The 26,547-nt window shown below is 41.8% G+C and overlaps 2 protein-coding genes across 7 annotated transcripts; both read right to left on the reverse strand.

Annotated features, from left to right (window-relative positions):
• Positions 1 to 945: 945 nt before the first annotated feature.
• Positions 946 to 14,386, reverse strand: LOC110530523 (phospholipid phosphatase 3). 2 transcript variants are annotated; one of them, XM_021613676.3, is made up of 6 exons: positions 13,884 to 14,386; positions 7,085 to 7,242; positions 3,309 to 3,589; positions 3,028 to 3,085; positions 2,741 to 2,917; positions 946 to 2,565 (listed from the first exon to the last, which is right to left on the reverse strand). In XM_021613676.3, the coding sequence occupies exons 1-6, from the start codon at positions 14,023 to 14,025 to the stop codon at positions 2,437 to 2,439; spliced, it is 945 nt and encodes a 314-aa protein (XP_021469351.1). In that variant the 5' UTR covers positions 14,026 to 14,386; the 3' UTR covers positions 946 to 2,436. The 2 variants fall into 2 exon arrangements, with proteins under 2 accessions (XP_021469351.1, XP_021469352.1); XM_021613677.3 differs by lacking the exon at positions 7,085 to 7,242 and adding an exon at positions 7,630 to 7,784.
• Positions 14,387 to 16,740: 2,354 nt separating this feature from the next.
• si:ch211-188c16.1 (uncharacterized) lies at positions 16,741 to 26,521 on the reverse strand. 5 transcript variants are annotated; one of them, XM_036986171.2, is made up of 19 exons: positions 26,112 to 26,521; positions 24,722 to 25,745; positions 24,383 to 24,583; positions 23,717 to 24,206; positions 23,436 to 23,539; positions 23,232 to 23,257; positions 23,091 to 23,131; positions 21,428 to 21,560; positions 20,910 to 21,069; positions 20,482 to 20,602; positions 20,223 to 20,257; positions 19,836 to 19,899; positions 18,668 to 18,702; positions 18,357 to 18,420; positions 18,140 to 18,238; positions 18,033 to 18,046; positions 17,867 to 17,897; positions 17,678 to 17,750; positions 16,741 to 17,559 (listed from the first exon to the last, which is right to left on the reverse strand). In XM_036986171.2, exons 1-18 carry the CDS (start codon positions 26,118 to 26,120, stop codon positions 17,681 to 17,683), a joined length of 2,721 nt encoding a protein of 906 aa, XP_036842066.2. In that variant the 5' UTR covers positions 26,121 to 26,521; the 3' UTR covers positions 16,741 to 17,559; positions 17,678 to 17,680. The 5 variants fall into 5 exon arrangements, with proteins under 5 accessions (XP_036842066.2, XP_036842069.1, XP_036842068.2 ...); XM_036986174.2 differs by having other exon boundaries at positions 24,383 to 24,493; positions 26,112 to 26,325; XM_036986173.2 differs by lacking the exon at positions 18,033 to 18,046.
• Positions 26,522 to 26,547: the final 26 nt, after the last annotated feature.

Genomic DNA, 26,547 nt, shown 5'->3' on the forward strand with positions numbered 1-26,547 from the left:
TGTATCAATGTGGCATACTCACCATCATGGTGTATATTATTACAGTGTATCAATGTGGCATACTCACCATCATGGTGTATATTATTACAGTGTATCAATGTGACATACTCACCATCATGGTGTATATTATTACAGTGTATCAATGTGGCATACTCACCATCATGGTGTATATTATTACAGTGTATCACTGTGGCATACTCACCATCATGGTGTATATTATTACAGTGTATCACTGTGGCATACTCACCATCATGGTGTATATTATTACAGTGTATCAATGTGGCATACTCACCATCATGGTGTATATTATTACAGTGTATCACTGTGGCATACTCACCATCATGGTGTATATTATTACAGTGTATCACTGTGGCATACTCACCATCATGGTGTATATTATTACAGTGTATCAATGTGGCATACTCACCATCATGGTGTATATTATTACAGTGTATCACTGTGGCATACTCACCATCATGGTCTATATTATTACAGTGTATCAATGTGACATACTCACCATAATGGTCTGTCATTTTAAAGTGTTCACTGTGGCATTCTCATCCGCATTGTCTATATTATTACAGTGTATCAATGTGGCATACTCACCATCATGGTCTATATTATTACAGTGTATCACTGTGGCATTCTCATCCGCATGGTCTTTATTATTACAGTTGACCACTGTGGCATACTCACCAGCATGGTCTATATTATTGCAGTGTACCACTGGGGACATGGGTTAAAAGCTGGAATGCACACTATTTCCCTTTCAGGATGTGAAGCACAGAACGGAACTCTACCATAGACTCTGGAACCTACGCCCAGATCTCACCCTCGCACGCAGTTGGAGAGAGCTGCTCCGCTACACTATCAACTCCCCTGTAAGTTTTTTATGCCTTTGTCGCAGTCAAAGTGAAGAAAGACATGAAAAAATAGCACAAACACTTTTAACATAACAATGTTTTTTTTATTACACTGCACATATTTGATACACACATATGGCTTGTATTTTTATTGAAGAAAATACAAAAAGGACAATACAAAAATATGAAAAGGTTATTTTAATATACATGTATTGAAGCTGTCTTTAAAAAAAGCAATTTTACAAAGTTTGAATACTCACAAAAGTTGTAATTTCACTAAATGACTTCTGGCAATCATTGCGTGTTTAAGCAGCACAATTACACAGGCATCGACACATGAAAAAACATAGTGGATATTTAATGAAAATAGTAGATAAATGATATTGTACAATTCTCTGATACATAAATTATCTAAAAAAATCAAACAGATATTGCTGTGTGGTTGAAATGACATGGAAGGACAGGATGTACTGCGTTGTCACAGAGATGGGGTTATTTTTGTTGTTGGTGCAGTTGGCACAGTATATGTAAATCATTACAAAATGTATCACAAAGCTATAAGAAAGTACAATTCCACAGTTTTCCTGTTTTTAATATAAACGTCTGTTGAAGCAGCCTCATGGTCCCGATCTTCAACCTGAAGCATTTATGACAAGACACACCAACTCACTCAAATATAGACATGACATTCATATACTGGCACATGACAGACACACACATACACACACACACACTCATGGCAGTGCACACACACACACTCACAGTCACTCTGTCCTAACACTTGTGAGTAGCCATCTGGCACACACACAGTTATTTAATTACAGGGCTCAGTGGAGGCTCGTCCCAACCAGCAGAAAGAGACCCACCTGTCTATCTACTGTACACACTATTACACCTCCATTACCTATAACTACACTTCTATACAAACTACATTTCAGGAGACCTAAAAGCTGATTTTAATACAAAGCTTTACAAAAAAAGCTTCACTTCAGTTCATTCAAGTGGTGACAATCAAATCAAATATCGAGTTTGGATATAGTGCTATAGCTCGACTATATAACAAAGATTATTCGTAAAATAAACATCCTTCCTGTAATCAAGGAATTTGTTTCTGTTCATGCGTTTCTGTCATAGGCAGAATTATGAGCCTGAATCCATGTTGCCTGAAGTTACCAGACCAAGTCAATCTGTAGAGCAGCAGGTTCCATGGAGACCTTCACTAATGAAAGCACAATAGAGAAACAGTTCTCCAGATAGGAATTGAGAGCTGTGCTCCCCACGTTCTTCCACATTCACATGTCAGATGAGATGGTGAGCAACATGGGCGTTGCTGGCTGTTCAAAAGGCACGTGTGTGTGTGTGTGTGTGTGTGTGTGTGTGTGTGTGTGTGTACACAACTCTCCTCTTTTTTCAAATGTTTTCCAGTTTATTATTTCTCTGTGCCTTACAGACATGTCAGTTTTCAGTCTTGTTTCTTTGGCTGGTTGTTGAATGTATACAGTACAGAGCAGTAGATGAAGTAAGTGATCTTTAAAACCTACAGCGGTAGGTAGCTGTACTCTAGTGGTCTGTACTATGCCATGGTGAGGTGGTTGCTCCTCTCTCTGATGTCTGTCATTGGGTTGGTTGGGTTCTTTACTGGGGTCACTGGTAGAGCTGAACTCCTGCCTCTGGGCTTGAACAGGTCAGATACAAAAAACACCTGGAGGATAGGAAAAAACGAGATTTATTTTGGAATATTGTCGATAATCAATTATATAGTAAAAACAGGTCAGACATGTTATTGATACAGACTGCATAACTGCATTATGTATATAGTAATTTGTATATTCAGTACTATTTCATCCTATGTAGTAAGTCATAGTTATAGTACTTACTATGCAGTAAGACACCAAGGCTCCCTGTGCGAAGCCAGCCAGGACGTCTGTGGGGTGGTGCTTGTGGTCGGAGACGCGGGACAGGCCGGTGTAGAACGACATCATGATGAGGGTGAACTGGGTCAGGGGGCGCAGGAGACGGGCTCCACGCCAGGTGAACCTGGACTGCAGGTAGAACTGGGAGGACCGGACAGAGGGGTAATGAATCAACACAGGGGGACAAGTAGAGGTGTGTGTGTGTGTGTGTGTGTGTGTGTATTTGGCTAAGACACATAACAGTAACTCACCACCAGATACAGCATGGTGTACATGGAAAAGGATGCATGCCCAGAGAAGAACGACTTCCTGAAAAGGAGAGAATAAACATGTTAATACAGTGTTGTTGTTACTATCCAGGTATGCCTTTCTCCTGGGTATTGAACTAAGCATTCACTTTGCATGAAATATAACCAGTATCACTTTAAACTAAGCATAACTTATACATTTATTTATAGAGCATTCATAAAGTCTTCATAAGCACTACATAGATGTTTCACAATCACAATGGAGTCATGTCAGAGTAATGTACCTGGCCTCCTGGACTTTGCTCTCGGGCCCATGACACTGGTAGTCTGTGATGTAGCCCAGGGAACAGTTAATGGTGGACCAATCGGGCTTGCACACGTCCAGGAAGTGGGGACGCATGCGGCCCACTGACACCTTGGCGATGTCCGTGAACGATTGGCTGACTGCGCAGCCAAAGATGAACACGCCCACCTGCTTGTAGAGGGCGGAGATGTAGGGGTTCCCTACGAAGGACTTGGAGCCCTCGTTCAGGTAGTGAATCCTATAGCTCTCCCCAATGATGATCTGATGGGGAAGGAACAAGGAGAGGATATGGTCATGTAATCGACAGTACAAGATGGCCGCTGTGGCAGTGAAATGGTAGTTAATGGACCCGGAGTCTACGGCGGCCATTTTTGTAGATTACATGACTTTATCTCTCACTAGTGATGATCTGACAGGAGGTATCAAGGAGAGGATACAGAAATACACAACTCTGCATGTATATATGGCTCATCAGTCAGGTCATCTACAAAGATGGCTGCTGTAGACCTGGGGCAGTCAAATGACTGTTAGTATAGCATACAGTTACTGTATGTTCTCTGTTCCATAGTAGTTATGAAGACACTTTTCCTATGTCAACAAAACTGAACCACGTATTCATTTCCTAAATATACCATGTGATAGAGTATCAGACATCCAATACACACTTGGAATTCAGTAAATCACAGAGGGTAAAACAGGTGAGACAGATCAGAGAGTAGAGAGGGACAATATTAGGAGTAATCAGAATGCGATATGAACAGTGACATCAATTCTGTAAACTTGCCTTGTGTGAGGACAAAAAGCTTTACATCTAAGACATGCAAATGTTTCTGTTTGTTCTTGAGGAAAACATCCATAAAAACACTACAGATCAAACCCTTGGTCTGTACCATTAACATCAAAAACTAAATGCATAACTTTCAGTATAGCTACAGTATGTGAGGGTGGGTAAGTATGTGAGTTGTGGACAGCACATGCAGAGGTTTTCAGTGGGTAAATAAACAAACGTAGACTGGACTAGAGGACGTGGACTGGACTTCAATAATTCACTAAAGCTGTTCAAGTTCAAATGCCTTTCCCTTCCCCACACCAGTCTAATCGACCTCCTGGCCACTAACAAATGGGAGAGAGGGAGTGAGTGGGGATAGAAGGAGCGAGAGATGGAGAATTAGAGAGGGAGGGAGTGAGGAGAGGCATGAGGGAGAGGGAAGGGGGGAGGGAGAAAGAGAGTGAGACAGGAGGGACGGACAGAGGGGTAGAGAAGATTAGAGAGAGGAAGGGAGAGAGGGAGAGAACAGTGAGGGAAGAAGAGCTGGGGAGAGAGAGGGAGAGAGCGAGGGAGATAAAGAGGAAGGGGTGAGAAGGATTGAGTGGGGAGAGAAGAAAAGAGGGGGAGAGAGAGGGAAGGAGAAAAGGAGGGATAAATGTAGAGGAATTGAGAAAGGAATGAGAAAGGGAAGTAGGGAGAGAGAGGGAGAGGGAGGGAGAAAAGGAGGGAAAAGGTAGAGGAATTGAGAAGGGAATGAGAAAGGGAAGTAGGGAGAGGGAGGGAGGGAGAAAAGGAGGGAAAAGGTAGAGGAATGAGAAAGGGAAGTAGGGAGAGAGAGGGAGGGCGGGGGCAGCACTTCTGGTTTTAATCAGGAGAAACGCTGAGCTAGGCGACATGGTGTCCAGATTTGGCCAGAGCAGGCTCACATCAGGGGCTAGTTAGTCTTCCACCTCACCAACTGACTTGTTTTCGCAGGGCTCTGATTTCACTAGTGGATGTCTGGGTGTTTTCTTGTTAGTATCTCGGTTTCATCGCAAAATTCTTGTCTAGGCGAAAAAACGTCTCTCTTTTAAAAAAAAAAAAACACATTCCTTGGGGGGAAAGTCCTATTGAGAGATTTTACAAGCTGATAACATGTATGTCTTTCTTTTTTCTTTCTTTCTCTCCACCTTGGAGCACTTCAGGGCCTGGCTGATCCAACTCAGCTGCTTCATGGCTGCTTCATGGGAGAGAAAAGAATACATCTGGTTCTCATTGTGTGACAACTGAGAGAAGATCAACTATGTGAATGAAACAGCTTTGTAGTAACTTTATGTAACTGTTACAGTTGTAACCTCAGAGATATTCAAAGGGGGGAAGAGGTTGTCTCGTGGCTTGTCTCATAAATGTCTAGTCGTCTCACAAATGATAAAAAGTAGACTCGTACACTCCCAGAGTTGTTTTTCTTTCCAGAGATGTTTTTTACGCCATGCCAATTTAAAGGGACACAGCCTCTATGCCTTTAATTTAAGACAGGCAGCTTCTCTCTCCGCTTTATCCGAGGGGCAACGAAGCATTAAATGACCTAATGCTACGAGTTTTCCAAGAGTTCAAGAAAGTCTAAGGCCAGCCAAAAGGCTCTGGGCCTCTGGGGAACATGGAATTTAACGTCACGTTCAGAAGAAGAAAATGAGCCTACAGCTCTTCTCCTGTGCCATCCACCACATTTCCAGGCCCATGAATTACAGAGTTTGACCGAACAACCATTGCGTCAACCATAATTACACAGGCCCAGGGAGATCCTTCTCACCATGCAAACCAATCCAATCGCCTCAACCCCTGACTGGGTCTGTTCAGTGGAATGCAACCTTACAGAAGGTTGAGGATAGAAATGTCTAGAGCAGCATACATGATCATCTGACCCTATTCTAGAGGACAGAGAAGCATGTCTGTTCTAGATAATCTATTACTATCTGAAAGTTCTTGAACGTTGCACTCCAAAGAATGCAACCCTGAGGTTAGACTTCTATTCAGTGAGAGGGAGCCCTACACCAGCAACAGATCTTCAGTCATCTTATAGTAAACAGCAACAGCCTGATCCATTTAACACTTCAACCCTCTAAACTCTTTTATAACACGTTCAACACTGGAACCATCTTAATCACACCAATCAAGATAACGCTAACAGCAAAACCAACTGGCGAATGTCGATTCTGATTTGCTCTTATCTAGTGCTACTCACAACACTAAAAGGCCTGACAGGTCTGGAAAACCATAGTCAATAATGCTGTTTTTCGACTGTAACACGAGTGTTACACTAGTGTATACACCCTTATGATATACTAGGGAAATTGTTTCTGTAGCTAGGTCTGGCAGTGAAGGGCAGAATCAACAACCTCTGCATAATCAAAACCGTTGTTTGTGAGAAGATGTTAAAGTTCACAGTTCGCCATTGTTATGTAAATGAAAGCTTGAAAGTACAATTGGCCCATTTAGAAACGGGTGCCGGCCCACGTAGATGGAAACAGAAAAGTCTGAGCCTTTTGGGTAAAAGACTGAGGTAAATCCTGTATGGAAATGCACCATAAGATACTAATTCCGCAATCTGTCAGTGAGCATGTAGGCACTCAGAGAAAGTTCAACTTTGAATGAAGTGTATTGGCATGGTGGTCAAAAAACAAACCAACTTGATCCTTGATAACATCCACTAGACATGATAGTTCAAAGGTGACTCGATCTGTGGTAACATTTAGTTGACGCATAGTACAGTGACTGAGACACACAGTGGGTGGCCCGGTAGACACACAGTACAGTGAGTAGGTGACGGTGTACACTGCTGAGACAATGAGGTGAAAAGTCGGGTGAACATACATTAGTGAGTAGCCTGAATCCCAGATCTGTTTGTGCTGTCTTGACAACTCCAATGAAAACTCTTATACATAAGAGTTGGCCATTACAGAACAAACTGAACTGGGACTGGGGCTAATTAGCGAGTTAGAGTGACTTACAGAAAGGATGGTGATAAGAATGCCAGCAGCAGAAAGCACAGCGTCGCTTATGGTGTCTCCGTGTTTGGCCGCGTACTTGATGGACTCATCGTTGCAGTAAAAGCCTCGGTGGTAGGGCTGTACAGCACTAGTCTCTATGATCAGGAAAGGCAGGCCGGCTATGTACACACAGCAGCGATGAGGCAGAGAGAGAGAGAGAAAAGAAGGAGAGGAAGAGAGAGACAGAGAACGAGAGGGTCAATAAGGGGCTCCTAGAGGAGTGTCCACAGGTAGATGGCACAGCGATGGACAAACAGGGAATATGGGGGTCTCACTTCTCACTCTAAATGTATTTTGGCCCAATGGAATCCCCTACTGACCTTGGTCTGTTTCTGCTATAGCCAACTGGCATGACTAGAAAGGTGATCCCCAACTAGTAAATGTTAGGAAGCTATAAGAGTGTACGGACACGTTTAGATAGCCATTTAGTGCCTGGGTGAAGTTGGAGTGAGTCCCCTGTATGTGTTCCCTGCCCCTCCTGCTGCTGCGCCATGCTAAAGACTTACGGAGGTGACGGGCACAGTGAACCCGACAGCTACCAGGGCAGTGGTGGGCACCGTGCTGCTCTTATAGGACAGACTGATGCTGCTGGCATTGCAGAACAAGCCCCTCCGGTGGGGCACGATGGGAAACTTGTGCAGAAAGGCAGCAAAGAGTATCACTGCACACAGACAGACACACGAGAGCTGGGGTCAGCCCATGTATTCTAACTGGCATACAAACACACCACACACACACAACCTGTATTTCTGCAGTTAACCCACAACACTCACACAGCAAACACAGAAAGACACACCCACACACTTACCAGGGGCGGACAAATACACTTGCATGGGCTCTGGAAGGGAACTGTTGTTATGCAGTTGTCATCATAACATTGATCAACGTTTTCTTCACACAAACCTCAGCTGATAACGTTGTACATTTGTGTAATATAAAATGATACAGTGATCAGAATTGGACCTGTACCATGTTCAATTTGAGGAAAATATCAAGGGGACATGTCGGCTACAGCAAATAATCTACCAAATATCCGTTTAAGTGATAGAGCCTCTCGTTCTACCACCAGATAACACATGAACATCCTGTTGTTGCTATCTCTGTGTACTGAAATGACCCGGCCATTGACAATATTAACTTAATAACAGCAACTCCTGGAAAATGTAATAAAAAAAAATACATTTACTGACATGGCAGCCAAGAAAGGAAAAGATCTGTCATTGTTAGAATCTGTAGCACCCATCATACCATGAATAACCAACATCAAACAGAGGCAGCTAGTACTAAAAGGGTTGGATGGTATCCATCACAGATAACTAAAGTGGAAAAAAAATGGGGGCGCTATCAGCCTTCCACCTCTTCCTTCCTCTACCAGAAAACAGCCTTTCAAGGATGAGACTTAAAGGTGCCTGAAGGGTGTTTTTGTCAAATCTAATTAGTGTCTTTGGCCACTATTTGAGGTAAAAGAGCTTATACATTTATTTTACAACAAACAAATAACAAACATATTGGATGAGAAAATAAAATGTAGGCCAAGAGGACTAAAGGGGAAAAGTGGTACCCAGGAGAGTCCAACCCCCTGACAGAAAACATACTCTCTCTCTCGATCACATCAAAGTGGACCTTTACTGATGTTTGACGCTTTGAAGTGAACCTCTTGAATAATTCTGAAATGTATGAATACAAAGAAAAACAAACATTGGCTCTCTCTCTGGGTATAGGCTGAGGCCAGGTTGGGAGGGAAGGTCAAACTTGGGGTGCTGGCCTGGGTGCTGCAGAGCTGAGGCAGGGGGCTTGATGTCTTCCAACCCAAATGTCAACACACACCTCAGTATGCTTGTCTCCACTTGCCCTGCTCCAAGCTGCCTGAGCTTTGAAGTCCCAGCTGGAAACAGCTCATGTTACAGGCCAGTCTCTCTGCCTGATGGGAACCCCAGACCCTAACCACTCCTCCACTGGCCTCCCTCCCTCACATCCAAGAATCAACATGATTCACATTATTACTGGTACTGTTTTTACTATTACTATTCAAACAAATACCCTGACAGGAGCAACAATAAACCAGAAGACCATTTGAAGCTACTGTAGGTGTTTTCAGAGGTGTTAGAGCTGTAGCAGAGAGAAAACCTACTTTAAGTACCATCCGATCTTGACTGTCTAATCCGTTGGGCCTTTTTCATGGCCCTTGTGATGGGAGGGAATCAGCAGGCATTCCTCTCACAGCACAGTGCTTGGCTTGGCAGCTTAGGACCGCTGCTTGCTGATGATGTAGGCAGTGGTGGAAAAAGTACCCAACTGTCATACTTGAGTCAAAGTTAAGATTCCATAATAGAAAATGACTCAAGTAAAAGTGAAAGTCACCCAGTCAAAGACTACTTGAGTAAAAGTCTAAAGTATTTGGTTTTAAATATACTTAAGTATCAAAAGTAAAAGTAAATGTATGAATAATAAATAAAATCCTTATATTAGGCAAACCAGACAGCACAATTTTCTTGTTTTTAAAAATGTACATATTGCCAGGAGAACACTCCAACACTGAGACATCATTTACAAATGAAGCATTTGTGCTTATAGTGAGTGCGCCAGATCAGAGGCAGCAGGGATGACCAGGGTTGTTCTCTTGATAAGTGTGTGAATTGGACAATTTTCTGTCCTGCTAAGGACTACTTTTGGGTGTCAAGGAAAATGTATGGATTAAAAAGTAAATTATTTTCTTTAGGAATGTAGTAGTAAATGTAATAGTTGTTAAAAAATAAATAGCATGTGTATGAGTACCCCCCAAAAAAATACTTAAGTAAAAATACTTTAAAGTACTACTTAAGTACTTTACGCCACTGGATGTAGGGAAGTGGAAAGAAAAAAAGAGGGCCCTGGTCACAGCTATGAATGTACAAGGCGTTAATCGTGGTGTCTTGATCTCACAGACCACCTTTAAACACATGATCATTTCCAAGACTCACAGAGTAGGCTGGCGAGTAAAAATGAGAGCAAGTTAAATAAAAGGAAATTGAGATGTTACAAAGTCTGTTTTTCCCATGATTCAGCTGTGTTGTCTTGCCCCGAGGCCCCCAAACCTGACATCCCATGCCACCAGACAGTGCAGCATCAGCATTCTGCAAGACATCTTGGGATTTCCCGTTTTACTCGCTTCACACAAGCGAGGGAAAACTAGTGCCCCGCTGGTTGCCAAGAACAACACCAGCCGAGAGGCGCATGTCTAATGCATTAGCTAGCATGAGTGAGCAGGTAGAATCTTCTTTTACCAAAATCAAAATGGTGGTCTATTTATTATTTGGCTTTTCTATCATCGTAAGCGGATTACTTTAAAGCCCCAGTAAGGTATAACCAAACAACTTCCTCAAAGTGATGAGTTAGTACTCAAACTTTGCTTTATTTTCTCTCATGGAAAATTGGAAGCGAGAAACATTTACCTTGAGCTTATTGGGTTATAAGAATTCTTAAGCACGCCCATAGGACTTTTTAAAATTACAGTTTGTGGCGTCAATTCCACTATGGAAACTACAATCAATGTTTGGAACAGGCAAATAGAGGCTTGCATTGAATGTATTAAATTCCACCATATTTTGGGGGCATTTACCATAACACCAGTTGCTGAAGCTAAAATAAACAGACACATTTTCCACTTGCTGCCAATGCTCGTCCCACTGACATACTTAGTGTATACTACATGTATGATAGAGTATATACAGATGCCCTTGTTTTTACTTGTACCATTGTGTGCATGGCAGGCAGTACCCCCACAGAAACTACTCCCTGTCTGTCTGGTCGTGGTGCGGCGAGCAAACCCTGTTCTTATACTCTCATAATTCCACAGACTGCTGGGAGAGAGGAACGGAGGGGAAAAGATCACATTTGTGTTGAATTGTGGTTGCCAAAAATATTTGTGATGAATGCTTAATGTGGCAATCAGCAGCTGAAACAATAACAAAGTCTCTCCCAGCCACTGTTTTGGTAAAAAGCTGGGGGATGGGGCTGGAGAAATGTAACCACTCTCAAATTCATAGCCAGTGCTATTGATGCAAGGACTGACTATCCATGATTTCAAAATTATAGTTGTAATCATGTTTTGAGACTATACAGTGTTTATTTACATTTACTTTGTTTACAAACATTGGAGAAAAACATCTGTATATTTTGGGTTCTCACGGAGTGTGACAGTTGAACTAAGCTAATGAGGCATTTACAAGTTATATTCTTCAAAAATAAAAACACATTCAGTGCATTCGGGAAGTGTTCAGACCACTTGACTTTTTCCACATTTTGTTACGTTACAGCCTAATTCTAAAATAGATTCAATCGCTTTTTTCCCTTATCAATCTACACACAATATCCCATAATGACAAAGCAAAAACAGGTTTTTAGAAATGATTGAAAATGTATAAAAATAAAATATGACCTATTCAGAAGTATTTCAGACCCTTTACTCAGTACTTTGTTAAAGCACCTTTGGCAGTGATTATAGCCTTGAGTCTTCTTGGGTATGACGCTACAAGCTTGGCACACCTGTAATTGGAGAGTTTCTCCCATTCTTCACTGCAGATCTACTCAAGCTTTGTCAGGTTGGATGGGGAGCGTTGCTGCACAGCTATTTTCAGGTCTCTCCAGAGATGTTAGATTGGGCCCTGGCTGGGCCACTCAATGACATTGAGACTTGTCCCGAAGTCACTTCTGCGTTGTCTTGGCTGTGTGCTTAGGGTCGTTGTCCTGTTGGAAAGTGAACCTTCACTCCAGTCTGAGGCCCTGAGCGCTCTGGAGCAGGTTTCCATTAAGGATCTCTCTATACTTTGCTCCATTCATCTTTGCCCCGATCCTGACTAGTCTCCCAGTCCCTGCCACTGAAAAACATCCCCACAGCATGATGCTTCCACCACCATGCTTCACCGTAGGGATGGTGCCAAGTTTTCTCCAAACGTGACGCTTGGCGTTTAGACCAAAGAGTTCAATCTTAGTTTCATCAGACCAGATAATCTTGTTTCTCATGGTCTGAGAGTCTTTAGGTGCCTTTTGGCAAACTCCAAGCGGGCTGTCATGTGCCTTATACTGAGAAATGGCTTCCATCCTTCCACTCTACCGTAAAGGCCTGATTGGTGGATTGCTGCAGAGATGGTTGTTTTTCTCCCATCTCCACAGAGGAACTCTAGAGCTCTGTCAGTGACCATCGGGTTCTTGGTCACCTCCCTGACCAATGCCCTTCTCCCCTGATTGCTTAGTTTGTCCGGGCGGCCAGCTCTAGGAAGAGTCTTAGTGGTTCCAAACATCTTCCATTTAAGAATGATGGAGGCCACTGTGCTCTTGGGGACCTTCAATGGTGCAGACATGTGTTGGTATCCTTCCCCAGATCTGTGTCTCAACACAATCCTGTCTCGGACCTGTATGAACAATTCCTTTGACTTTATAGCTTGATTTTTGCTCTGACATGCACTGTCAACGGTGGGAACTTAAATCATGTCCAATCAATTGAATTTACCACAGGTGGACTTTATTTTTGTTTTTGCAAACATTTCTAAAAACCTGTTTTCGCTTTGTCATTATGGGGTATTGTGTGTAGATTGCTAAGGATTTTATTGTATTTAATCCAATTTAGAATAAGGCTGTAATGTAACAAGGCACTGCATTTCTGTATTTGCAGGGCAATAGAGAGACAGAGAAGTTTGTTGACAGGAGAACCTCTACTGACCTGAGATAACCTTATCAGAGACTATTTCTACTAAACAGTTGTGGGGTAAGAAGTGGCCATAGATGTCTCATGAGACACAGTCAACTCAGTCAGTAACCCTGTAGAAGTTGAATACTACATCTTCACCACAGAGTAATACCTCCATGTATTATACATTTCAACCCATCAAAGGAATAATACCTTCAAACTGTCAAGGGGTAAAAATGACTGGTCTCTGAAATGCATTTCATAACACCTTGTACTGTTGGCGTTGTGTCAAGTCACCAGCAGATCAAATACTACTAGGGCTTGGATCAGAAGACTTATTAGGGTCTTTCTTGGAATGACTGATTCATTCACCTTTGAGCTGTTTGGCACTTCCCCACCTTAGTGTTTTTGAGCCTGGTAAGGGATCATTCACTCCTAGCTCAGAAAGAGAGAGAGAGAGAGGGAAATATATGGCACCCAGAACATTAGCTGAACATATGGCTGACCTTGTCACCACTTTCCTTTAATCACACACACACACACACACACACACCAGATGTCACTTCAATAGAATTCCTGGCTTGTGGCATGTGAGACATTCTGTAAAATATCAAAACAGGCCAAATGAGTGCAACAAGTAAAAATACAACCCTCTTGTAGCAATTTATCAATGACCCTTTCCCATTTGCATTGTGGGCAATGGCATTCAAATAACAAATATTGTCATGAGAAATCATTGCCTTTCTAAAGGGGAGAAAAACGTTTCAACTATTTTTGCTGTTTTATATATATATATATATCTTGGATAAAGAATGATGTTGCTCAGAGATTGCTTGGATTAATTATTATTATTAGACTGACAGTTTCTGGATTTGACATAATTATGGGATTAACACTCTAGCTCGACTATGATGACAAACTAACATTGTCCCAGAACACTATGCTGCTTATTAACATGAATAACATCATTAATGAAAACAATACAACATATGATAATTCGCATAACCAGATTTTATGCAAATAAAAAACATGTTGACTCACTTCACATCCGAAAATCATTAAACATCTATAGAAATGAAAGGCAGAAAATCTCACCTAAAAACAAGCAGACGAGATCCATACCGACGAGCAACTTTCTCCTGCTGTTGTCTTTACAGTTGTTGTTATTCCGGGAAGAGCTTCCTCCATTCCTTGTCTCTGGTGCCATTGTCTTCTCATAAATTAAACAGCGTTGCATTTATAGGCCCCTTGAATGGTTTTCCAAATTAAAGAAAGAAAGCGTGGCAAAGTTGCAGCCTGCAGTCCCGTTAACTTCTCCTAGTCAGTTATTGAGTTACCATCAGCTGAGAGATGATTTTAAATAGTTTTCCATATATTGTGCTGATAAATTCAAATGAGATGTGTCGGTTTTTCTGATAGTAATGTAGACCTTCAAGTTAACTGCAAGGGTTTATTTCTTTCTCGTTTATTCTGCTCGTTCTGTGTTCTTTCGTTGTTGAGCCAGCTTCTAATAATCCTTGAGGACCACCGAAGGTTTAGTTGTGCTCCCACCTCCGGTGACCGCCTCCTACAAGACCCACGGACCTCCCCCTACAGCCAGTAGTGATGGGCATTCCGGCTCTTTTCAGTGAGCCGGCTCGTTCGGCTCAGCTCACCAAAAAGAGCCGTCTCTTTTGACTCACAAACGGATCTTTAAAAAGTCAAACAGTTTGCCAAAGTTTGACTATGATTGGTGTCAAAACAATTCTAATTAAATAAAATCATACTCTACCTTAACCACAATGTATTTAAAAATGCATTGGCTTGTTATGAAAAAAAAAATGCTATTAAACATTTGCATTTAAAGTAGAACTTTTTAATGTATATAAACAAAGTGCATATAAATGTAACAATTCAAAATGAAAACAATCTGAACAACATAATAATAGAATATTGCACCACATCAAAGAAAAATAAATAACAATGTACAAAACTGCAGCATCCCAACATGAAACTTTCTGTCCATTGATGAACATAGTGTTTCCATCAACTCTGTCACATGTCCTGTAGTTACATTTGCTTCTCTCTGGCGGCTGGCTGTGATTCGCTGCAGACCCTTATACAGGAGTATCATTTGAGGCTGTCACATAGCTGAAAAGACAGAACAGTACAGTAACTCAGGTTCATGTTTTGTCTACTGATATTGCATTCTCATCTTCTGCTCATATACATATATAATACTGGATTAAATAATGATGTAGTAATAACTGCTTACTGTACTTCTCTCCACTGATCTCCACAGTGACCTGCTCAAAGGGTTCCAGGACTCCTCCTCCACCACCTCCCATTCCTCTTGGGTCAGAGCATCAACAGGTGCATTGACAATGGCCAGGGTAGAGATGATGGCATCCTTTGACTCAAGAAACCGCTTCAACGTATAAAATGTTGAATTCCACCTTGTAGTGCAGTCTTGTTCAGGCCTCTGCTCAGGCATCCCCATCTGGCATTGTGTAGACTTTAGGTTTTCAGCACCTACTGTGCTCCTGTGGAAGTATTCCACAGCTGATTTCACTTTGTCCACAGTGGGCTTCATCTCCTTCAGAACATATCTTACAATCAGGTTGATTGTGTGGGCAAGACATGGATGATGGGTCCATTTAAACATTTTCATGGCTTTGGTTATGTTAGCTGCATTGTCGCTAACACAACAGACCACTTTTCCATCTACTTGCCATTCTCTGGCCACTCAACAGTTCCTCTGCCAAGTTATCTGAGGTGTTTCTGTTGCTGTACTCAAAGCAGTCAGCTAGACATCGAAAAATCTTCAATGAAGTGACATGTAACTGACATGTAAGAAGTGGTTATTCTTGATGTCCAGCAGTCAGTGGTAAGACAAACTGCAGTAACTTTTTGGACTCTTTCCCACACTGAAGCCTGTGTACTCTTGTACAGTGGTGGAATAAGTGATTTTGAAAGGGTTTTCCTGCTTGTAATAGTGTACATTGGATTTAGACTATTGCTATCATTTCTAAAAAACGCTGTCCTCCATGATCGAAAATGGCTGGAAATCGGTGGCTATCATTTTAGCCAGTGCAATATCAATTTGGCCTTGTTTTGCTACCGACATAAACTTTGGCATAAACTGGCCCATAGAAGACTACGATGCTGTGGGTCATGGAGCAGGCCTGCTTGACTGAGTGGATACATCTCCACATGTGGAGGTGCTGGCTCCACCACTATCACTAGCAGGCCCGCTAGTTTTTCGAAGCTCTGCTACAGATAGCTTCACAGTTGGGTGCACAGTTCACATATGCCGGTGTAGGTTGTGCGTAGAACCGGCTTTATATGAGATTTTGTTTTGGTAAATTCTACACTGTGCTCTAACATTGTCTGCATTATTAAAATGCATCCAAATGCTACTGTGCTTCAGACTCATTTTCCAGCTATCCTTCCTCTCTCTCCTTGGCTGCTAAGTGTGTGACTGAGTGAGTTGGCTGGGCCCTCCCTCACATCTTTGGTTGACAGGAACAGGTGAGGCTGTTAGTCTGAGCAGACTAAGAATGTGCATTTGAGCATTTAGGGCTATTTTCTTTATTTTTTCATTCATTATATTAAATATTTTGATTATTCATATCTTAATGTTTTTTTATATATAGATTCGGCTCTTCTGGTATGGAATCGGCTCTTCGCGAACGACCCATCACTAACAGCCGGCAACTACCCCAGCCCGGTCAGAAACTTTGGCCAGTGTCTAACCAACCAGGTTTTTTTCTCTTTATAATCTTCAACTGGCTGAAAGCAGCTGCCTTACTTGAACTATCATCTTTAAATTCAGTACAACCATTGTTACCATTACATGGATTGGATACATTGTGAGAAGTGAAGTCACTGTTGATTTTAATAGTTTTATCGGTCAGTTTCTGCAACAGGGTAGCATGCCCTCTTTTGGAGAAAAAAAAGTGTTACTCTGTTAGACTATATGACCATTTATTTGACGCTTTACATTAAGGTGATACATTGGACATCAAAATCAGATATTTTGAACAAACAGACCAAAACAAGTGTGAAGAGCCAAAAAATAATTATACATACTCTTGACCAAGGCATTGTACCCAAAACAATGCACCATTTCACCATTGTGTTATGGAAAGTGCAGACTACTACTTCATCGTTTCCCATTCAGTAGTGCCAAAATGATCAATGAACAGAAAGTGAATTACTTACTGTGTTCATAGTCAAAAGGCAACAAGAACAAAAACAATTGTATAACAGTACACATGCAATGGATAAAGCATTAAGCAGCCACACAACTATCAAAACAAATGTGATCGAGAGAAATAAAGGCATCAGGTCAAACGTACTTCACTAATAATAATAATAAACACCCCTCCCCCAGTTTTCAAAAGTTATCAGATTTCAACAATTGGATATGATTAAAGGCATATAAATAGAATGGACAACCCCATTCAAATATACAGACAGTTCTATTAATTTTATTTCTATGCTTTTAATCCAACAGATCTGAGATATGACAATGGTTTATCGAGCTAGTTTTATACATCTATAACAACTGTGGTTCATCTGGATCTAAACGGTAGATCTAGAGTCCATAGATCTAGAACGACAGTGGTTCATCTGGAGTTCATGGTATGTTCTCCAGGCCCAAGGCAGAGTGATATGTGTGGGGTTGGTCAGCTGGCTGCCTGGCCTGCATCAGTAACAGTCAGGTTACTCAGCCAATCATTGGAGAAGAAACTGTTGTGCTCCCCTTTAGTTCTCTCAGTCAGTGAAGCTAGAGAGCAGAGAAAGAGTTTGTTAATGCTCAGAATTTAGGACCAGTGCAGTTTTTCCTGGCCATAATGATCTGACCAGCGAAAACCCCTGTGCCATTAGTGTTAGTCTGTACTGACCTGTCACAGGAAATCTGCATATAGAACTGGAGGGGGAAGTAGTTCAAAATCTGCAAAAACCACTTCCTGGTCTCTGCCATAGAAAACAGGTACATACATTTTGGTCCAAGCTAGACTACTACCTCAAGGGCTATTAAGACCAATGAGGATAATGCATGAAATATACACACACACACTATCTTCACTTACGAGTATGGAGGCTCCACAACACATAGGAAGCCTGTAGATGGACATAAACATAAAGTCCCACAAACATTGGCTGGAGTGAGAGTTTACTTTTCAAACTCACCACAATCAATGACATGCGAGGCGATAGCAAACCCAACCATAGAGAAGTCAGTATCCAGCTACTTACTTGGCGCTTCAGCACTTCAGAAGACAAAGCGAAAGAGTTTTAAAATTAGAATAATGGAATAGAAAGATGGCAGTGAGGATTTGTAATGCAATTTGTAAATACTGTACTTTGTAGGGGTTGGCACTCGGTCTTCTGCTGTGTCACTGATGCCAGCTTTGTTGTTCTGAAAGAAGATGGCTAACTTCTGAAGAGCCTCATGTCTGGTTCTGAAGACAGAAACCGTTAACTACTAAGTTAGGGAACTTTGTGATACATTGTGGTAGAAAAGGCTGCATAAATAACATTTGAATTTGGCATCACAGTAAAGACAAAGTAGAGCCTTACTGTGTGTGGGGGTCCTCTATGCTGCCATCACTAAGGGTGTGGTGGGCACTAGCATGGCTGCAGACTTCCAGTGAGAGGGGACAGGAGAGAGAGAGAGGGATGAAGAGGGTGAAGGGGTTAGTAGAAATGGGGGGAGAGGGTCATTTTATGGTGGTCTTTGAAGGCGTGATTGAAATGGTCTGCCATAAGTATATGGGCAGTAGAATGAAGACCTGAGACCGCAGGTACACTCTCTAATCCAGACGTCTGAAACAAACATTGAATCTATAACTTCAAAGATATGGATATATACCATATAAAATCCTACTCACGCATATCAGGCATTGAGACAGTCCGATTGTGAATGCTAAAGAATATATAAGAAAACAGATGAAATGTATTAGTCCTTCACTTAGCTTTTCCTAGAAAAACAAACTAATTATTTAATTTCTATACACAGTACATTGCAGTCTTCAAAAGTTTTTCATCAATTATCTATACAGAAATTCTGTGAGGATAACATGGTTGAGCCGAATCAAACGTGAACTGTAAAGCAGCGATTTAACTGGTGGGGTCGCAGGAGTTGTTTTTCCCTCCCCAATTTTGTGGTATCCAATTGGTAGTTACAGTCTTGTCCCATCGCTGCAACTCCCGTACGGACTTGGGAGAGGCAAAGGTTGATGGCCGTGCATCCTCCGAAACAAACCAGCCAAGCCGCACTGCTTCTTGACAACGCCTGCTTAACCCCGAAGCCAGCCACACCAATGTGTCGGAGGAAACACTAATTGCTAATGTGCGATGGGACAGGAACATCCTTGCCGGCCAAACCCTCCCCTAACACGGACAACGATGCTGGGCAAATTGTGCGCCGCCCCATGGGTCTTCCAGTCGCGGCCGGCTGCGACAGAGCCTGGACTGGAAACAGGATCTCTAGTGGTACAGCTAACACTACGATGCAGTGCCTTAGACCACTGAGCCACTCGACAGGCCCTACTGCAGTTCTTTTAGTGTGTGAATTTTGGGGGGGGGATGAATAAAATACTCGCCTGAATTTAAAATGACTAAGACCAGGTAGAATGTCATTTAAAATCTCTGAGAAAGGTTTCTTCAAATCACAGTATTTTCAATATAAAAGTTATCAGCAGCACTATTTAGTGGATTTGGTTGATTTTGTAGTCAAACAAGTGAGCTTACTAACATTTGTTTACAAGAATATGGGCAAAATGGAATTATTGACAATTAAAAAAAAAGGTGGAAATGTTTCTCTGGCCATTTAATTGCTACATTGAATGCCATATTTGTAGTCAATTGTTTTCCAGATTGCATTTTGACAAAAATGTTGTGTGTGTATATCTCACACACACACACACACACACTTGGGTCCCGAGGCAAAACCAATGAAGAACCACTGCTGTTAAGCACTTGACAATTAAAAAAAAGGGCTTTACAAATACAAATGGGATTGCATGACTGCGTCCCAAACAGTGTAGAAAGTCTCACCGGTTCTCCATGTAGGGGGACAGGGTCTCTTCGTCTAATGTCCACTCCTCATCATCATCTGTGACTGAGAGAGAGAGCATGATAGGCTGCAAAACCACCAAAACCACCATAGCCAATGGGAAGGGCTTTGGCACAACACCACACTGCAGGCCTGCTGCCTAAAATGCATGGAATTCCTTTACTATCATAAAGCCAACTGATAAAAATACTCTGGGTTATTTCAATCAGGTGTGCTTCTGCAGAACTCCAATCCTCTGTAAATGTAGGCAGATTTTTCAACGTGCCTCAGACAATACTTTATCAATGTTGATTGATAAATTGTCAGTTGATTATCAATCATCCAGTTTTTACACAGAACTGGCTGTAAGCATGTTGAAGATGACTTACAGCTGCTGTGTAGCATGGGATGATGATTAGATGATCTGTAAAATATAATGGAGACAGAATAGGAAGGGCACGGAACCAAAGGGAGTGAGTAAATAAAATATACAAATACCCTGATTATGGCAACATGCTTAAATTCTTTCATTTTGCATTCCATTTTTTTTATTTTATTCCTAAGAACAGTGACTATTTCTCTGTACAACAAAATATGTTTGGAATTGATGTACAGTACTGAACAATAGACTGTTGCATTCTGTTGTACCTGCTCCCCATGCTGATGGTATCTCCCTCTGTGCCTCCTCGGCCAGCAGCCTGAGCCTTCTTCCCGAGCTCCAGCATCTCTTTGATATTCAGCTCCACATTCATTACAGAGATATAGCCATCTGGAAAAGTCAACAATCAAACAGGGAAAAACACCCAGCAACAGAGCAGTGAAGAACTGAAGCCTGATAATAACTTGGGCCACAGTTTAGCCAGAGTTTTTCCTGACCTGTGACATATTCAAAAACCATCTACTCTGATGATCTTAAGGGAGAAAAACTAATCCTAATGTTCCCTCATTTTTGTATTCTTTAAAAAAATATATATATAAAAAAAAAAATCTGAACTCCTACCCGGAGACTTTCTGACCCCCCCCCCCCCCCCCCCAAGGCCATTTAAAGAACAATAATACAACATTGACAAACTCACATTTGTGGTTGGCGTCACGGGCCAGCCATTTTCCTTTGGGGCAGTTGGTGGTTCGGATGATGCTAACCGTGTCACCACTCTTCACTGGCAGGTCATTCTTACGCACTTTACTGGCCACTGTCACCCTGGCATGGTACATCGCCTCCTCCTGGCCAGTCACCTGAACACAGACGTTACACAGTAACCACAGCCATAGTTTGGCAAACTTTGTTTGGTGTGGAGTGTTTTGGGAACGTTAATGGGTGCCATATTGGATCTAAAAGTTCAAATTTCACAATTGAGTAGTTGGAATGCAAATTTGAATGCTATTATCCTGGAACATTTTAGGTCAACATGGTAGATAGCTTGTTGAAATATTGTTTGTCAACGTGTTGATCTATGGGAAAATAAAGCTGGACCCTCAAAATACCAAAACAAGACTGACCTATGAGCCTGATACCCATGACACAGCAACTTTTAAACTGATAGCTAGTAAGATAATGTATCATTAAGTCTACATGTGACAAGCTCAGAATTACTTTGAATTTTTTCTTCATTTCATTCTCCTTTTTCTCCCTCTCCTTTTGCTCTTTCTTCTCCTTCTCGAGGCGGTGCTTCTCTCTCTTCCTCTGATCTTTGTCCTCGTGGTTCTCAGGGCTCTGTTTTTCCTTACTGAGAACAATATAATTATTCTATTAACATGAATCTAACTGACAACATGCTATGAAGTGGAACCAAATATTAGAGGTATTGATGAATTTGATTAATCCCTTTAATTGAAGCATCAGTGAGACATGAGATGACAAACACACCTGTGCACATGATGTACACTCTCCTCCATATGCATTTGGACAGTGAAGCCACCATTTTAATGTGGCTCTATACTTTTAGATGAAAAGTGTCCTATGAGGCGACAGTACAGAATGTCACCTTTTATTTGAGGGTATTTTCATACATCTGTTTTACCATTTAGAAATTAAAGCACTTTATGTATCTAGTTCCCCCATTTGAAGGTGGCATAAGTATTTGTACAAATTCACTTATATGGTGTTAACGTAGTCAAAGGTTTAATGTTTGGACCAATATTACATCAAGTTTGTGACTACACACTCGTTGATGCATTTTCAGTTTGTTTGGTTGTGTTATATTTTGCCCAATAGTAACTGAACGGCCATGACGAACAACTTTCTTTACAAGTGAGTCGATGGGATGATTCTAAACACTCCTCAATTAAGAAAAATCATGAATAATGTCTGATGTGTGAGAATGTTATAACAAATCATGCTAACCTCTAACCATTACCAATAATGGGGAGAGGAGTTTAGGGGAGTTTAGTATTTTATGGGCGTTATGATCTTTGTGCCTCCATAACCTACTCATGATCCTCCATAATTTAAAAAAAATATTTCACCTTTATTTAACCAGGTCGGCCAGTTGAGAACAAGTTCTCATTTACAACTGCGACCTGGTCAAGATAAAGCAAAGCAGTGCGACAGAAACAGAGTTACATGGAATAAACAAGCGTACAGTCAATAACACAATAGAAAAAAAAGAAAGTCTATATACAGTGTGTGCAAATGGCATGAGAAGGTAAGGCAATAAATAGGCCATAGTAGCAAAGTAATTACAATTTAGCAGATTAACACTGGAGTGATAGATGAGCAGATGATGGTGTGTAAGTAGTGATACTGGTGTGCAAAAGAGCAGCGATGTAAATAAAAACAATATGGGGATGAGGTAGGTAGATTGGGTGGGCTATTTGCAGATGGACTTTGTACAGCTGCAGCATTTAAAACATGTGTATGTTTTAAATGCTGGAGTATAGAGCCCCCCCCCCCCAAAAAAAAGGTTTCTTCACTGTCCAAATACATATGGAGGGGATGTACACCAGGGGTCAGCAACAGGCCCGCTAGTGATTTGGCAAAAATCAACCCACTAGCGATTTAGCCCCCAAAGTTAAGTAAACTCACAACAAAATATACATAATTTATTTATTTTAAATCACCAGGAATTATTGTGAAGGAAATTTGTTCCCAAGTATACCCACAAATAAAAAGAGATGCGTCATTGTGTATCAATGTAACTAAGGTATGAAATTGGTATTTTCAAATACAATCTCTTTTTGGGCTTACTTATGGTTAATTTGCCTGTGCAACAACTACAATATTTGAATAATTGAGCCATCATTTAGAGCCGACATACCATGGATTCCGGGGCCATATGTGCATTCGAGGCTCCTCCTTCTTCAGATACAAACAGAAAACAAAGAATAATTTTTTATACACAACAGCACCAACCATTCAGTTACCGAAATAAACTCTGCAGTAAAATTGTGTCACTTACCACTGGATGGGGGTCCCCATAAGGATCTAGAAGAGAATTTGAAAAACATAACGTTTGGAACAAATCATAAACACACCCTCTTTGAATTAGAGTAGGCTTTGACAAAAGGTAAATAGCTCATAAAAGAAATGGCTAAATGTTATAGATACTGGTATAACGATATGGGCTCTCAATTAAATAAATTAAACATATGTAGTGTCTTACTCTTTGGTGGGCCTTTACGTTTGTGTGAGTTTTGACTGACAGTGTTCTCAACAACTTCATACACATTATCACAGGTTTCATAATAGTTCTCCTGTTGACAGACACTAGAAGAGAGGACATTTCAGAGGTTAGGTGTAAAGAGGAATAACGGACTTCCCAGAGCTAAACTTAAGTTCACTATACCAAATACTCAGTAGTTTCTGTCCCCACACAATCCCTGGTGAGACACTTCAGCAGACTATAGTATTTAGCAAAAATAAGATAGTTTTCAAGCAGTTCACCTCAACGTCAGTCCTGAATGGGGAAATTCAACCGAAGCGGAGTCATGGTCAGTGTCCTCTGTGAATGAGGGTTCAACAGGCAACATTTCAGCAGATAGCTCAGAAACAACTTGAGGTTTTAGAACTGAAGCTGGAAACTCCCACGTTTGAGCCAAGAACTCTGAAAGAACTAGATCATGATGACTGCTGAGGGTCAGGGCTCGTTGGTCAAAGCTGGGAATTTTTGGAGGCTCACAAGATGGTAACTCGCATTCAGGGGATAGAAAATCTGGAACCCTCAAGTCTAGATCTACTGGATATTCAGGGGTTCCAAATTCTGTAGCTTCTAGTTCTAGAGCTGCAAGGTCAAATGCATTGCCTTCTGCAGTTTCCAGTTCTGAATTCAACTCAAAGTCTGGAAACTCTGGAACAACCAGTTCAGGATTAGCAATGGATGGAGGCTCAGAGTGTGGATCCTCACATGTCTCAGGTTCAACCGCTGAAGTCAACTCTGCAAGCAAAACAACAAAACAGACATTTGACTTGAGCTCAATAAACAGCACACATCAAATGATCTTTGAAGTAAATTGCATTACATCAACATACATTCTTTAAGTTTAAAGTGAAAAATCGGAGTCAGTGTCACTTACAGTGGAATTGACCACAACTGGTGAAAAATAAAAGTACCTCTGTGATGTTCTGTGGTTGGTTGGTAACATCTGAGATCTACCCTTGGAGGTCTTGGAGGTTTCATCGGCAAAGGTCCCAGAGACCCCCGGTCAGGTAGAAGTTTCCTGGCTGGATGAGGAGGGGGAAGTCCATCAGATTTTACAAGCAGAAGCTCTGCTCTATCCCGGCCAAACTGTTTCTCTGATGCAGTCTCTAGTCCTAAGAAAATGAAGAGAGCAATTGTATCTCAACTATACAATCATACCGCATTAACTCTAACACTATTGTAGCAGAACATGAGAATGACCATACAAAATGACCACATCACAAAATTGTTCTGAATCTGAGATGACTTACTGCGGGAAGAGTCATTCATCTTGAACGGCAGAGCTGAAACACAAGGGAGGTGCGGGAGACAGACAGGCAAAGGGGCTGGAAGGTCATGTTCTGGGGCATGACTCTCATAATCTGTAGAGGGCAGATGAACTCCCTTGTCCATGGTAGAGCTATGGTCTGAGAGATGGACCCCATTGGAACGCAGGCTCTTGGGCCTGGCATACACCAACAGGTGCTTAGGTGAGAACCGTTTCTTGCCTTTCTCCAACGTGCTGAAGAACTGGGTCGCACTAACCATAGAGGATAAGTCTTCACCTGGGCCTTCTAACGGAGTAGTGATGGTGATGTCTGGGCTGGAGGTTGGGCACTCCGTGCTAGAATGTTCCATCTGGAGTGGCAGCCTATCTTCAGCCTTATTCCTGTCCATCACAAGCCCCTCTACTGGAGCTCCTGAATGTCTGTTGGTGGTCAAACCAGCATACGCAGGCTCGTCTGCAGGTTCGCCACCAACCTTGGAGACTTTGGTTGACTTGAAGGGGTGGTGGAGCAGCAAACCCTTTTTCTTGCATTTTGTTGGAGGCGGGACCTCTTTATGAGGTGGCAAATGGGTTTTGTGCTCCTTCAAAGGCAGGCCAGGCAGTACGAGAGGCAAGTGGCGGTCTTTGAAGGATTTCTTGGCTGTCGCTGTGCAGTCCCTTCCACCATTGTGGAGACTGTTCTGGTGTGGTGGTGTTGGTGGTTTTGGTGGGATGGCCTGCAGTACAAGTGCAGGGAAGGAGACAGGCCATTTGCCCCCAGACACCCTGGTCCCATCCCTGAAGATGACCCTGGGGATGACAGGTTTGTTCTCCACAGCCGAGTGGATGGAGCTCATCAGGGCTCCATCCTGGGGATGACAGGTTTGTTCCTGCTCCCCAGGAACAGTGGATGGGAGCCGTCTGGGCTTCTCAGCAATGGCAGGTCGGTGTTGGTCCCGGGCTTGAGCCTGGGCTCTGGCTTCCTCCTGAAACTTGGCCCTCAGAGCTTTGACATTGATTGGTCCCTCCTAGGATCAATGAGATCACTATAGTGATTAGTTAACAATGCTTAAAAACAGGCTACAATTGTTTGAAAGTAATAATTGTTTCTACCTCAGCATATAACAGTGTGTGCATTCAACTAATTATATGGATAACACAAGGCTAATTATTATAAAGGCACCAGTTGTTCATGGATGGTACAACAGATAACATGTACAACTCAGTTGTTTCATAGTATACTAAAATACTGTTTGTTGTGCAGACAGAAAACCAACTGTAATCAGTTTCGGATAAATCGCGAGTTGACCTTGCAAAGAGCAAAGATAACAACATCCAACAGATATGCAAACAGATCAATAGGGGCAGCAATAGATCATCTCGAATTTCATTACCTGTTCCATTGTTCCTCGTTACTTTCATCAACTGACAATCAAATGTAGTTATTTTACGCAATTGGACACGTTTCAGTTCACTGTCTCATTATGTCGACGTAGCCGCCAAAAATAGAACGCATTCTCTGATAAACTGATTTCTGAACTCTCTGAAGTTGCAAACAAATAGAGAGATACCGCAATAAACCTGCGCAGATGTGCGCATGACCTTATTGAATGATGTCACGTGTGCACGCGAAGAAAGTGTAATTTTCTTGAAACGTAGGTTTTATCAGATTTTAGTGTTCTATAAGGACCTGTGTTTTAATTAGTCGCAATGATATATAGTGTATTGATTGTAGGATAAATGCCAATTGTATGGTATTATAGTTATATTATAGGCTAAATACAAGGTTTAGTGCCATAGGAACAATCTGCCTCTACAGAAGTCTGGGCC

This window comes from Oncorhynchus mykiss, chromosome 8, assembly GCF_057628025.1.
Source record: "Oncorhynchus mykiss isolate SJ-2025 chromosome 8, ASM5762802v1, whole genome shotgun sequence".
NCBI classification, from domain to species: Eukaryota; Metazoa; Chordata; class Actinopteri; order Salmoniformes; family Salmonidae; genus Oncorhynchus; species Oncorhynchus mykiss.